A 13,944-nucleotide genomic window follows, 5' to 3' on the forward strand; every position below is an offset into this window, starting at 1 on the left:
ATTAAGAAACATATGTTCATTTGTCTATATTTCTTTCTAGCAAGTCTCCTTTAAACTTATATCGATGAAGCACTTCCCCTATAGGCAGCCCTCCAAAATATACTTTCCAAACAAACAATTGTATGCCTGCCTCAAGTTTGGTTTTCCACAAATCTGTCATGACTTGATGATTTGCATTTGAAGACTTGCTCATGCACAATTCATTAGTCAAATGTTTATAAGCAGACTTGACTGTCAAAACGCCAAGTTTAGTGCCATACCAAATGATTTTATCAACAATATTAGGGTTTATGACCACTTGGTTAATGCAACTGATAACAAGTGTAGGAAACAACTTTCCTAACCTAGTTTGACTCCAACTCTAGGTTTCATGGTCTATGAGTTGGTTAACATGTGTTAGACTTGTGTTGGTATTGTAAAGAGGGGTTACATTGTGTTTTAGGTACATGGGTTTGTTTAAAAAAGTTAACCAAGGTTGGGTGTATATTGGAATCTGAGAACCATCCCCCAATTTCCATATAAAACCATGTTTGATAGCAGCTAAGGTATGTTTTATGCCTCTCCAAAAGTAAGAACATGGCATGTAACTTCTCTTCAAAGCATCTTTGTAACGCCCGTATTTTTAAAATACGTTTTTATCTATTTAATTAATTAATTATTTATTTATTTTCAAAATTCGTCGGATTGGATCGGGATACGTGGGCCTGGTTTTGGGCCCGAGTCGGTGTTGGGCTTGGGTTTCGGACCCAAGTATATAAACACATTGTTCTGGAAAATAGGGTTCGGAGAAGAATAAAATAATGAAAATGGAGGCAGAGATGAAATCTGGATTTCGGAGGGTGGAGCGCGACGGCTCGGACTCGGAGAAATTCGTAGGAGCTGTTCATACAGGTGAGTAGCTATTTTGCTATATCACCGGATTTACAGTTTTCGTATATTAGTGTATAGGTTTCTGTTTTTATAGATTGGTTAAACTGTCGAACTGTAATACTGTTGAACTCAAGAGAGCGTCAATGGCGGCTCCTCTGAGTGTATGCATGACTGGGATGTCGGGGGTGTAGTATTTAAGGTTGGTTGTAGAGGGGATTGAGGGCTGTTCGAGCTTTACTGATGCTCTGTAAAGGTGTTAATGGCGGCTGGAGAAAACCGCCAGTTATTATTTTAGTTGAACTGTTTAGGATTGGGTGTTGGTGTATTGGTTGAGTGATGTCGGGGCTGGACGGAGGTGCTGTTGGAGCTTGGAGAAAGCTTGAACGGCGGCCAATGGTTCATCGCCATTCTCGATATCTTGGAGTTGAACTTTTGCAGTTTTCATGGGTTGGAATTAATTCGGCTTGGAAGGGATTGTGGGTGATGGCTAGGGTAGTGTGTGTGAGGGGCTGAAAATGGTGGCGGTTGGAAGCTTGAAACAAGCTTTAATGGTGGCTTTTTTTGTCTCGGATCTAGTTTTGGGTGAGGGTTGGATTGTAGGATTTGGGGTTTTGTGTTAACAAATGTTGTTTGGTTTTGGATTTAGTGTAAAACCGATTTGATAAAGTTTGGAATAGTGGTGGTGGCCGTGACTTGGTGGGTGGTGGAGGAGAAGAAGGAAGAAGAAGATGACCTGTTGACGATTTGGGCTTGGGCTGGGTTGGTGTATTTGGGCCCGAGGTTATGTGGTTTGCTTGGGCGGTCCATGTTAGGTTAAACTATTTTGGATCGGTTTGATTAAGTTTTAGTTTGGTAGGACCACACGTTTTGGTTGGGCATTTCTTTTTAGTTTTGTGTGGACCAATTCTTTTTAGCCTTTGTTTTGTATGGACCAGTTCAATTAAGATTGGACCACTTTGGTTTAGTTTGGTTGGGCCGGACCATATCAGTTTTTGGGTTGGACCAGATTCATTTCAATTTTCCGATTTATGGACCAGTTCAATTTAACATTTTCGGGCCGAACTCAGTTATGTTTTGGGCCAGTTCAGTATAAGTTTTTGGGCCAGTTTCTAATATTGCTTGGGCCAGTCCATATAATTTAATATAGATCCCATTTGGGTCGGGTAGAATTAATAAGTTGGTTTTAGACTTTGGGGTTCTAAGGTTTGGGCTTGGCCAGTTGGGTCCGAACCATTACCTTAGTCACGAGCCTGTGAGCCATGCACTTTGACCTTAGCCATGAACCATGGCTATGACTATAAACCTGTTGAACATAGAAACAACAGTTTGACTTTGACTTTGACTTTGACTTTGACTTTGACCATGGCATGTTGACTTTGACCATGACATGTTGACTTTGACCTTGACCGTGATGTGTTGACTTTGACTTTGACTGTTGACCGTGGAATGTTTACTTTTTCCAGTTTTTCTCATATTTGATTTTATGGGCTATTGTAATAATAAAATGTTGTCGAACATTATATAACGTTGTTTGTCATTATCTAATTAAGATTTGACGTTGATATTGTGACACTATGTAATATGTTGGGATATATATATTGAATGCAATAGTTTTGGAGACATAGATGTTAAAAGCTTTATTATTTTATGTGTGAGATGCTACTATGAGGTAGTATAATATGTGTAGATATTTTCCCACGGGTTTGTGGCGTAGTGCAATAATATACTGGCACGTGAAAGAATAAGATTTGGTTATTAGATATAATCGAGATATTTCTAAATATTGTGGCTTAGTGCAATAAGGTAATTGACCTGCACGTGATATAGTTTATGAGTCATAAATGTATGACACCTGAATAAATTACGTAACGAAAATCCTAGAACCTGACTACCACAACTCATGTGATCTGCCCTGTGTGGGCGTATTTGATATATAAGATGTTGTATATATATGAGATGTTGATTGACCCATGTGTTGGGCAATCAGAAAGCCCGAATAGTGGCTTGATATATAAGATGTTGATATATAAGATGTTGTATATATATGAGATGTTGATTGACCCATGTGTTGGGCAATAATAGCCGAATAATGGCTTGATATATAAGATGTTGATATATAAGATGTTACGTTGTATATATATGAGATGTTGATTGACCCATGTGTTGGGCAATCGTGGCGAATAGTGGATTGATTATTCCGTTCAAGCAAAATATAAGCGATGATGTGCGATATTTTATGCGAATAGTGGCATTACTTACATAATTGCTTCCGTGTGAGGATTTACGGTGTCGCGGCATCATTTTTCGGGTGGTTACGCACGGAGTGGTTCATTATGTAAGGGGAGGCATGTGGATGTACATGTTCGGCGTTGGGTAGTGATTGTGGTAGCCAGGGAAACTAGGTAAGACATAAATACGACGTGATTTTAGGGACACGCAAAGAAAGCCTGAAATAATCTATTTATGGTAATATGTTTGGTTGGTTATTTGTTTAGTTATAACCTAAGGCGCCTCGATGGAGGAACTACATGCCTTATTTATGATGCGTATAGTTGGTTGTATGGTTAGTGGGAAGTTAAGGCGCCTCAGTGGAGGAACTACCTGCCTAGATTATTGTACTTAAGGATGTTGTATTAGTCGTTGAAAGTTAAGGCGCCTCGGTGGAGGAACTAACTGCCGTATGGATTGTGTATATATATATATATGTATATTATATGTTGTATTTTAGGACTACTCACACCAGCATTGTTTATAATGCTGACCCGATTTGCATGTTTGCTTATCGGGTGTGTTCATTCAATGAACATAGTTGATAAGTTTTGACAGGTTTAGTGTTGAAGAAGGTTGGCTGCTGCGTGTGGTTTGCGTTAGCATTGCATTTCAGGATGTATTTTGTTTTCCCTTAAGGTGATATAGATTTTCAGTCTAGACAATGTAATTGTACTTTCATTTGAAATTTTAAATAAGGAGTTATTGAAAAGAGATTTGTAACCTAATCTTAGTTGTAAATTTTTGTAATGAAGAGGACATTTGTTTAATTGAAATTTTTATTGGTTTTTAATTATCCGCATTATTTAAACTGTTTATGGGTTTTTGGAAGTGGAGAGTGCGTCACACCTCGGAGATCGAAGAGTCGGGGACAAATAATGTTTTTTCCGAATTCTGTCGAAATTCGGGGTGTGACAATCTTCTAACCCATTCCACTTGTATATACTTTTGAAAGTATTTAACCAGACTGTGTTTTCATTATGTAACAACCTCCAAACATGCTTAGATAACATCGCCATATTCATTTATTTTGACTTCCTGAATCCTAACCCTCCATTACATTTGGCTTTGCATAATTTCTCCTAGTTTAAGGTATGATACGACCGTGATTCTACGTCACCATGCCACCAAAAATTTCTATTCAATTGATCCAACTTGTCAGTAATCTTGTTTGGTAACATATATGTTCTCATAGCATAAATGGGCACAACTTGTCCCATTTCTTGCACCATGGTAGTTCTAACTGCATGTGATAACAACTTGGCTTTCCATCCAGTTACCTTTCTCTGTAAACTGTCAACCAAGTACTCAAAGTTTTCTCTCTTTTTCTTGGTTAATAACATTGGTACATGGGCTGGGCTTTTATCGGTCGGTGGATTTGGGGTTTTTGGGCCTAATTAAAAACAGTGTCGTAGGCACGGGCTATATACCTAGTATGCTATATCCTAGAAGATTAAAGTTATGAGCAAATGTTCTTAATGCTTATTTTACCCATTTGCAATCCGTTCATAAGCTGCTTTTACTCTTGTGAAGCTAAGAAGTGGAAGCTAGAATAAGATATTGTGAAATTGACTTCATTTTCTGTTTCTATGTCTGATTGAGTTAATGTTCCAAAATACAATACGTCGTCCATGTGTTAAATTGTTATTCAAGTACCAAGACTTGTATGAAAAGTTCACTAAAAATAAAATAAAAGACTTGTATAAAAAATAAATTTAAAAAAATAAAAATAAAAAATAAATAAATAAATAAATAAATAATATATATATATATATATATATATATATATATATATATATATATATATATATGACTTACATCTAACCCATTTTTTTCTTCAATTGGAATGGAATGAGAATAAACAATAAAATATCTTGTTTGCATTTTTAAGGTGATTTTCTGATAAAACTTTCATAATTACAGTAAATTGGATGATACTAGCATGGTAGATGATTGGAAGATTTAATCTCCTACAAATTTGGTTCCACGGTAAGGTCATCTCTCTGCTTAGAAGTCATCAATTTCTTCTGGAGCCCAAAAGAAGTGAAATGTTAGAATTGATCGCCATTATTGATGGAATCCTACCCTTTCACCTAGTAATGGCTGGGGTGATTCTTTGTGTGAGTTTCTTGGCCTAGATTCAAGGAATTGATTTCTTAACCTCAAAGTCACAAAATTTTCTAGTAGAGTCCACAATAAATAATGTGAATGGTTAGGAAACAAGTAGGATTGATCACAATAAATGCACTTGGTTTCTTCGTGATGTTACTTGATTCCTAATCTTTCACATCATAGTAACTAGGAGGTCCTTTGTGTGGGCTCCACAATAAATTTCTAGTGGAGCCAACAAATAATGATGTGAATGGTTAGGAATTTGGATTGATCACAATAAATGCACTTGGTTTATTTGTGATGTTATTTGATTCCTAATATTTCACATCATAATAATTAAGTGATTCTTTATGTGGGCTCCACAATAATTTATTTATTGTTTATAAAGTCAATAAATTTCTAGTGGAGCCTATAATTAATGATATGATGTGAATGGTTAGGTATTAGTATTGATCACACTAAATGCACTTGGTTTATTTGTGATGTTACTTAATTCCTAATCTTTCACATCATAATAATTAGGTGATCTTTTATGTGGGCTCTACAATAATTTATCTATTATTCATAAAGTTAATAAATTTCTAGTGGAGCCTATAATTAATGATATGATGTGAATGATTAGGTATTAGTATTGATCATACTAAATGCACTTGGTTTATTTGTGATGTTACTTGATTCCTAATCTTTCACATCATAATAATTAGGCGATCTTTTATGTGGGCTCCACAATAATTTATTTATTATTCATAAAGTCAATAAATTTATAGTGGAGCCTATAATTAATGATATGATGTGAATGGTTAGGTATTAGTATTGATCACACTAAATGCACTTGGTTTATTTGTGATATTACTTTATTTCTAATCTTTCACATCATAATAACTAGGTGATCCTTTATGTTGGGCTCCACAATAATTTATTTATTATTCATAAAATTAATAAATTTTTAGTGGGGCCCATCATCAATGCATTTGGTTTATTGGTGATGTCACTTGATTCCAAACATATTACGTCATAACTTAGGTGATATCTTGTGTGTGGGCTCTAATAATTTCTTTATTGTTTATAAAAGTTAATAAATTTATCATGGAGCCTATAAAGATGTGAAAAGTTAGGATAGATAAATTATTATTTTTTTAAATCACAATTTTTTGTAGGCCCCACAACAAACTTTTTTTTTTTTTTGAGTTTCGTAACTAATCAGCAATTTGACTCTAAACCTAGAAGTCACCAAATTCCTAGTGAGTTTCTTATCCCTTAAGCCATCAACTTCTTAAAATGTATGCACCATAATAAACTCTTTCTTTCGTGGAGCGCACCCTCAGCTGTCAACGACTTGAGAAAAAGAAAGAAAATGAAAAGTAACGGTTGAAAATATAAATTTACTCAAAACAGTAATAAGACAAGGGCGCGTAAACGCCTTTGCAGTACGTATCCGAAAATATATAACTTACATTCCAAGAATAGTACCAGTGCTGTGTAATAATTTTCCCACTCTCTTTCCATGCTACACTCTGTTCACTAAAAAACAGAGCATCTCACGTCCTTAATCCCTTCCAACTACTTCGACTTTCATTTCCCTTGTCCTCTTTTTTCAACATTATTCATCTCTCTCTCTCTCATACAGAAAAGAAAAAAAACTTCTTATATTACATTTCAAGAACTTCCTCAACTTATGGTTGGTTAATAAACATTTTGTTTGTTTCTTTGGGGTTTTAAGGTGTGGGCTTCTTGACATTGCTGTAAGGTTTTAGTTAGGGTTTAAAAACTAGATTTTTATTTCATTTTTTCATTTTGTGTTGTATGCTTCACCTTATGTTTGATTTCATTGCTTGTTTGATGTGTTGAAGAGTGTGTGTGTGTTTTTTTTTATATATATATATATATATAATGGCATAATGAGGTATTCATTCAGTTTCTATTTTCTACTTGTGTTCTGCTGACATAGATTTTAATTTAGTGATTAATTTTGATCGCGCGCGCGTGAGTGTGTGTGTGGTTTTTTTTGGACTAATTGCTGTTTTTCTTTTATTTAATTGTTGGGTCTGAATACTGTTTGTTGGGACTGTCTTTTTTTTTTGATAGATTTGTTACTCTTGTCGAGTGAATTGAAATGCCAGAAAAGGAAAACCTGACTGACTTTTTGGTGGCAGTGTTTACAGCTGTGCTTCCGAGGATTAAGCAAGCTACTGTTTCAGAACAAAAATATGGATGGCTTTTGGGGAAATTCGGCTAGTAAGAAGCGGCATTTTGAGAATGTTAGTGGGGATAATGTTTCTTTAATGATGTTTAAGAAGAGGAGGGATACTACACAACAAATTTTTCGCCGTAATGTCCTGGTTGATGAAATAGTGAACGAAGGTGGTGTTGATAAGTTGGATGTTGAAGAAGGTGAAATCGTAGAAGTTGATTCCGCTGATCTGTTCTTGGAAGGTCATCGAGAATATGGTCAACAAGTTAATGCACAGATGAGTGAAGATGGTGTTGAGAATGGTACAGTTGATAGATTGGATGTTGAAGAGGGTGAGATTGTAGAAGTGGAAGATGGTGTTCACTATGGTTTAGATGATAAACAGGATATTGAAGAGGGTGAAATTGTGGAAGTGGACTCTGCTAATAGGTTCCCCGAATGTTCTGGACAATATTCTCCGAAGGTTAATGCCAGCGAAGAAAGTGTTGTTATTCGTTTAGATTATGAAATGAAGGTTAAGGCAAAGAGTGCACTTGTAGAAGTTGATTCTGCTATGCAATTCCAAGAAGGTTTCGGACGAGTTGCGAAGCTGAGTGGAGAAGGCGTTACAGTTGGTTCAGATTATGAAATGAATGTTAAGGTTGAAAATGCATTTGTAGAATCTGATTGTGCTAAGCAATTCCCAGAAGCTGGTCAAGAATATTCCCCACAGCTAAATGCGGAGCTGTGCGATAAAGGTGTTGGTGATAGTTCAGTCGATCAGTTTGATATCGAAGAAGGTGAAATTCTAGAAGTTGACTCTGCTAATGGGTTCACAGGAGGTTTTGGACAAAATTCCCCCAAGGTTAATGTGAGCGAAGAAAGTTGTTCGGGTGGCTCAGATTATGAAATGAAGGTTAAGATTGATAGTGCATTGTTAAAAGTTGATTCTGCTAAGCAATTTCCAGAAGCCTTCGGACAGTTAGCTCGACAAGTTGATGCAATACTGAGCAGAGAAGGCGGTACCGTTGGTTCAGTTTTTAAACCCGACTCTGCACAGCAGTCAGGAAGGTTAATACGGTCTGAAGTTCTTGAAGTAGCTAGAAGTCTAGTTTCAGATGAGTCACTCCAATCGCCAAACACTTCAACATCTGAAACTGTGATGTCACTGAAGTTTTTAGATCAGATGGGAGAACGTGAAGCATCCGAGTTGAAGAAAGCTGTGGAACTTATGGTAAATCATTCAGGAAACTATGAGCCTAAATATTTAGGATTGTCCAACAACTTGAATGATACCTATTTTCCTGGTTCGAAGAGGGATTCTACTGTGTACGCGTCCAAAGGTTATCTCAATAACATTGACCATCCTGAAGGAAAAGGGCTGCCTAGCTGTTTCGGGTTGCAGTTGCCAGTGGATTCTGTTTTACCAGACGCATTTGTACAGATTGACGATTCAGATCGACCTCAAGCATCATTTCCTCCTGAAAATGTAGAACAGAGCCTGCATAGAGAATATCCTCGACAAAGCAGATCGGCGCGTCGAGATTTCCCAGCAGGTTGTGGGAGGAGAGCTCTGCTTAACCCCGTGGATGAATATCAAGAACTAGTTGAGTGTTACCAAGATAGGAGTGTTGGTGAAAAATCTAGTGGAAAAAGCAGGTTAGACCAGTTTGATAGTCAGCCAAAGCAAAAGGATTTTGCGAAAATCAGTTTCAAGCGGTTGCATGAAAACACACTGTCTCCGTCGTATGCCAAGTCCTCTTACTTCAGCAACAATGATGAGAAAATGAGAATGAAGCCTGCAAATCTCAGCAATATGAACAGTATCAGGAGAAATGTGTTTGGGAAGTCAGTATGTGAAAGGTGTGCTGTGAATAAACCAAAGGGAAAAGAGATCGTTAAAACTCCTATTTTTCGTACCCATGAAACAATGAAAAGCATAGCTGAGAAGTGTGAATTTGAGGCTCAGAAAACGTCCAAAGTTATTATTAGAAAGCGGAATAATGAGGTCATTGATTATCTTTCTGAACATGATGATAGTGCTCTCATTCAAAGATCAAGAAACATGGCTTCAAGCTCGACCGCATTCAATTGGGGTGTTACTGATAAGAGCAACCAGGCTGATCTTGCCCGTATCAAGGTTGGGGAAACTCTTCGTCTGTTCCAAATGGTATTCAGGAAGCTCATGCATGGTGTCGAAGCAAAGCCCAAAGTGAAAAATGGCCCAAGGCAGCGGATTGATCTTGTTTCTGCAACATTACTAAGAGAGAAGAACAAATGTGTCAACACAGGCAAGATCTTAGGGAGAGTCCCCGGGGTGGAGGTTGGTGATGAGTTCCATTACAGAGTGGAGCTCGCTATAATTGGGCTACATCACCACTATCAGAATGGTATAGAATATATGCAAAGAGATGGTAAGATAGTGGCTACAAGTATCGTGTCCTCTGGAGGTTATGATGATTACATGGACAGTTCTGATGTCTTGGTATATTCTGGTCAAGGAGGAACTCCAGAATTTGGAGATAAGATGCCTGCTGATCAAATGCTCATTAGAGGAAATCTTGCATTAACAAACAGTATGGTCGAAGGAACACCTGTCAGAGTTATCCGTGGATTTAAGGGCAATGATTCATTGGATGCAAGGATGAATAAGGCTGGAACTTTAGTCTATGATGGACTGTATTTGGTGAAGTCTTACTGGAAACGACAAGGGTGTTACGGTAACCAGGTCTTTATGTTTCGTCTGAGAAGAATAGTGGGGCAGCCCGAGCTTGCTATAAAAGAATTGAAAAAATCAAAAAGAACAAGAGAACGTGAGGGTTGTGCAAAAGATATCTCTCAAGGGAAGGAGAAGATGCCCATTGGTGCTGTCAACAGAATAGATGCTGAGAAGCCCCCTAAATTTAAATACATAAGACACGTGATACATCCTCTGCATTATGACCCTATTCCGCCTCGGGGATGTGATTGTATTGATGGATGCTTAAGTTCAACGAAATGCTTGTGTACCATTAGAAATGGAGGGCAAATTCCATTCAATTATAATGGGGCGCTCGTGGAAACAAAGCCCCTTGTTTATGAGTGTGGTCCTAGATGCAAGTGCCCTCCATCATGCTATAATAGAGTCAGCCAACATGGTATCAAGTTTCAGCTAGAGCTTTTCAAGACTGAGTCTAGGGGATGGGGTGTCAGATCCTTAATTTCCATCTCTTCAGGAAGCTTCATTTGCGAGTATACAGGGAGTTGCTCCAAGATAGTGAAGCTGAACAGAGAATTGGCCGCGATGAGTATTTGTTTGATATTGGAATTAACTACAGTGACCATGCCGTTTCCACTGAACTCTCAAAGCTAATGCCCTCTGATTTAAATTCCAACTCTTCATGCGAAGATGAGGAGGATGTTTCTGGCTTCACAATTGATGCAGCACAATATGGGAACGTGGGGAGATTCATAAACCACAGTTGTTCACCTAACCTATATGCACAAAATGTCCTTTACGATAATGATGACAAGAGAATGCCGCACATAATGTTGTTTGCTGCTGAGAATATTCCTCCTTTGCAGGAGCTGACATACCATTACAAAATACAGTTGGATCAAGTTTATGACTCCAATGGAAATATCAAGAAAAAGAATTGCTACTGTGGATCTTTGGGCTGCAGGGGCAGGATTTATTAGGAAGATGGTAGTTGAAGAAGCATGATGATTTACCAGGTACATGGAAATTTTCTGTTCATCTCCCTCAAAGTTGCTGAATGTTTTTATAAGTGGAAACCTTTGCATCTTAAGTTCTGCTGCCTATTTACCCACAGATTGCCATTCTACTTGCAATTGTGAAAATAATTGTCCCATTGCTAAATTATTGCGGTCTGCTTTTGTAGTTTAAGGCTTAGCTTTTCTTTTTCTAATAGACTGGAACGTACTTCCCAATCTTCGAAACACAAATGTCTCGAATGTTCTTAATAATATCCCTTATTCTGAATTGCCAGAACATGATGTAATTTTCCACAAGTTTGCCTACTTTTATGCGTGCATTGCTTAGCTAATAACTCTCTCTCATGCTGATGTTGCTATATATAACATGGATTCTCTTCTTCTTTTTTCCCGTCCCCCGCCCCAAAGGATCCTCTAGTACACCATACCCGGCCTACATCTGATTTTAATCAGTAACACATCCAACAATTATATTATTCCTGAAAAGAGCATGTAGAAAGTTTGTGAGGTCCGGTGATAATCTTGCAGATCCTTTGATCAAAGCCTTGGCAAGAGAGAAAGTTTGGAATACTTCCAAAGTCCAAAGGTATGGGACTTACGCCCGTTGAAAAACACGTGTGATAGTAACCATACCTAGAGACTGGAGATCCCAAGAACTAGGTTCAAAGGGAAAAACAAGTCACACTGTTATTTGTGAGTCATGCATAATTTGTTAAAGGATGAATGTAGACGACATACTGGATGCAGCTTAGGAGGGTTCACTTGGTGGCAGCAATAGTAACTGTTATTGAATGGTGACCCTGTAGTTGCGCTGCATCCACCCCCAAGACGAGGAAGATAGCTTTCTACATTCCTACTACCATCCTCTATTATAAATTGCTACCATATATATGATTATATTGTTGAGTTGCTGTGTTTTACAAGGTAATCCTTTAAACTGAGTCATCCGTGCCCCACATTCTGACTGGATATAGCGGAAACTGTTGTGGTTCTTTCTAGCCGTAGCAATCTATATTAAAGATCTTAATCAAACTCACTTTCTCATTTCCATTCAGTCATTGGATTTGTGTGTACTGTTTTTGAAACTGAAGAATTCTTGTATGTTATTGGAGAATTAAGATGCTCCTTGGATTAATTTATTAGGGAATCTAACTAGTTCATACACTGGATGGGGAATTGTTTATGTTGTTGGAGAATTAAGTTGTTCCTCATCAAAGGATCCCAACTTCTTTTGCATGTCATCTCTTTCTATAAATTGATTCTAGTAATAAAAAAGTCCTCATAGTGACGGGCCGTAATTCTTGATTAATTTATCAGTGAAGGTTACATATAGTTCCGTAGATCCTCAAACAGGGCGGGTTCTTCCTCCACCCTCTATGTTATCTTCTTTGATTACTTTATAAAGGTGGGTGTCCCTGTTCGCATTTATCTTTTTAAGTGTTTTCCCCAATGACTTTTGCTCGTATGTATCCCTTAGATTTTGATGTTTTTTTTAAAAAGACTCTAAATAGCTTCTTAATAATATTTCTTCTGCTGCATCTCCACGTTCGAAAATGAGTTTCATTGCAAGTAATAGACCCATGCAGCTGGTAGCTTACATCAACTTTTGATGGCTTCATGTACGAAACCTCTCTACATGAGATACTGAAATTATCATGATTTTTTCTGCGTTCATGCTGACATCCATCTTGATGATTTAATAAATTTAAATGTCAATACTAATGATGACTTGTCAGGTAGGCTTGTCACTGGATTTACTGTTGGGAGGCTAATGAATCCATGTCATTTGCTTATGCCATAGATGAACCGTGTATTGTTCTTGACATGTCTTACGATATCAATTCTCACATCCTACTTTTTGCCTTCAAGAACGGAGGAGAGGAAGTGTGTGTAGTGAAATGAATTGCAATCTTATTGAAAACTATATAAATTAGCATTTGGCAGGGAGGCATAAATTTGAAGATGAAGAGAACCTTGTATTTGAGATATATTCTTACCTTTGATACATACTGTGTGACTGATTCACTGTTTGTAAAAGCTTATTTTCAAGTTGTCTGTGAATCCGTTAAGGAAACAAGAGTTTGTGTGTGTCGGTGAATTAGGCCAGCTACTGCAGAATCATCTCTAGGTTATTTTTTTCTTATCTTTTATGTTTTATGTTTTAATTTTTAATTTTTATTGTTTTCACCTTTTCTCTGGTCTTATGTCTTGTATCTTATTATTCTTATCATACCCTTTGATACAATCACAGTGCTCACAGCAAAAACCAAAAAAGGTGTGAATTGGTTCTGCTGCTGGATAATCTCATCACAAGGAAAAAGCCAGCTGAACATTTGGGCTTTGGCGTTGCTGATTCAAGTTGTATGTACCAGTGTACTTGTACCCCTACGAACGATCATTATTGGGTACTACTATAAGAGCCGCCTACTAATGAGGCGTGCTTGCTTGCCCACTACCATGGTAGTCCCGCTTGCCTACTAGTGAGGCGTACTTGCTTGCCCGCTACTGTGGCATCACTTGCCTACTAGTGAGGCGGGCTTGCTTGCCCGCTACTGTGGCAGTCCCGCTTGCCTACTAGTGTGGCATTCGGGCATGCCCTCTACTGGAGCAATGACACTGTCCACTAATATGGCACCCAAGTTATATATAGCAGGTCTGGAGATATGTCAAGGGACTTTTTCCATATGAAGCTTTTGGAAAGATTTCATACAAAGAGGGAAATATGTCATCAAATAAGAAAAAGTATTTTAAGCAATAAGATTCCTATAAATACCCAACAATCATTTCAAACAAAGAACTACGTTCATTTG

The 13,944-nt window shown here is 37.6% G+C and overlaps 1 protein-coding gene and 1 long non-coding RNA gene across 2 annotated transcripts; both read left to right on the top strand.

Annotated features, from left to right (window-relative positions):
* Positions 1-794: 794 nt before the first annotated feature.
* LOC147501578 (uncharacterized) lies at positions 795-3,850 on the top strand. The gene is made up of 2 exons (XR_015219834.1): positions 795-891; positions 3,680-3,850. It is a non-coding gene; the product is annotated as an uncharacterized LOC147501578 (long non-coding RNA).
* A 2,894-nt stretch (positions 3,851-6,744) lies between these two features.
* LOC147501579 (uncharacterized) lies at positions 6,745-13,324 on the top strand. The gene is given in 4 exon segments (XM_086606624.1): positions 6,745-6,992; positions 7,404-10,659; positions 10,662-11,134; positions 12,871-13,324. Coding segments are annotated over 2 exon segments (3,639 nt in total). The 5' UTR covers positions 6,745-6,992; positions 7,404-7,457; the 3' UTR covers positions 11,099-11,134; positions 12,871-13,324.
* The last annotated feature ends 620 nt before the right edge of the window (positions 13,325-13,944 follow it).

The sequence above is a fragment of the Coptis chinensis genome, chromosome 4 (assembly GCF_015680905.1).
Source record: "Coptis chinensis isolate HL-2020 chromosome 4, ASM1568090v1, whole genome shotgun sequence".
Taxonomy (NCBI): Eukaryota; Viridiplantae; Streptophyta; class Magnoliopsida; order Ranunculales; family Ranunculaceae; genus Coptis; species Coptis chinensis.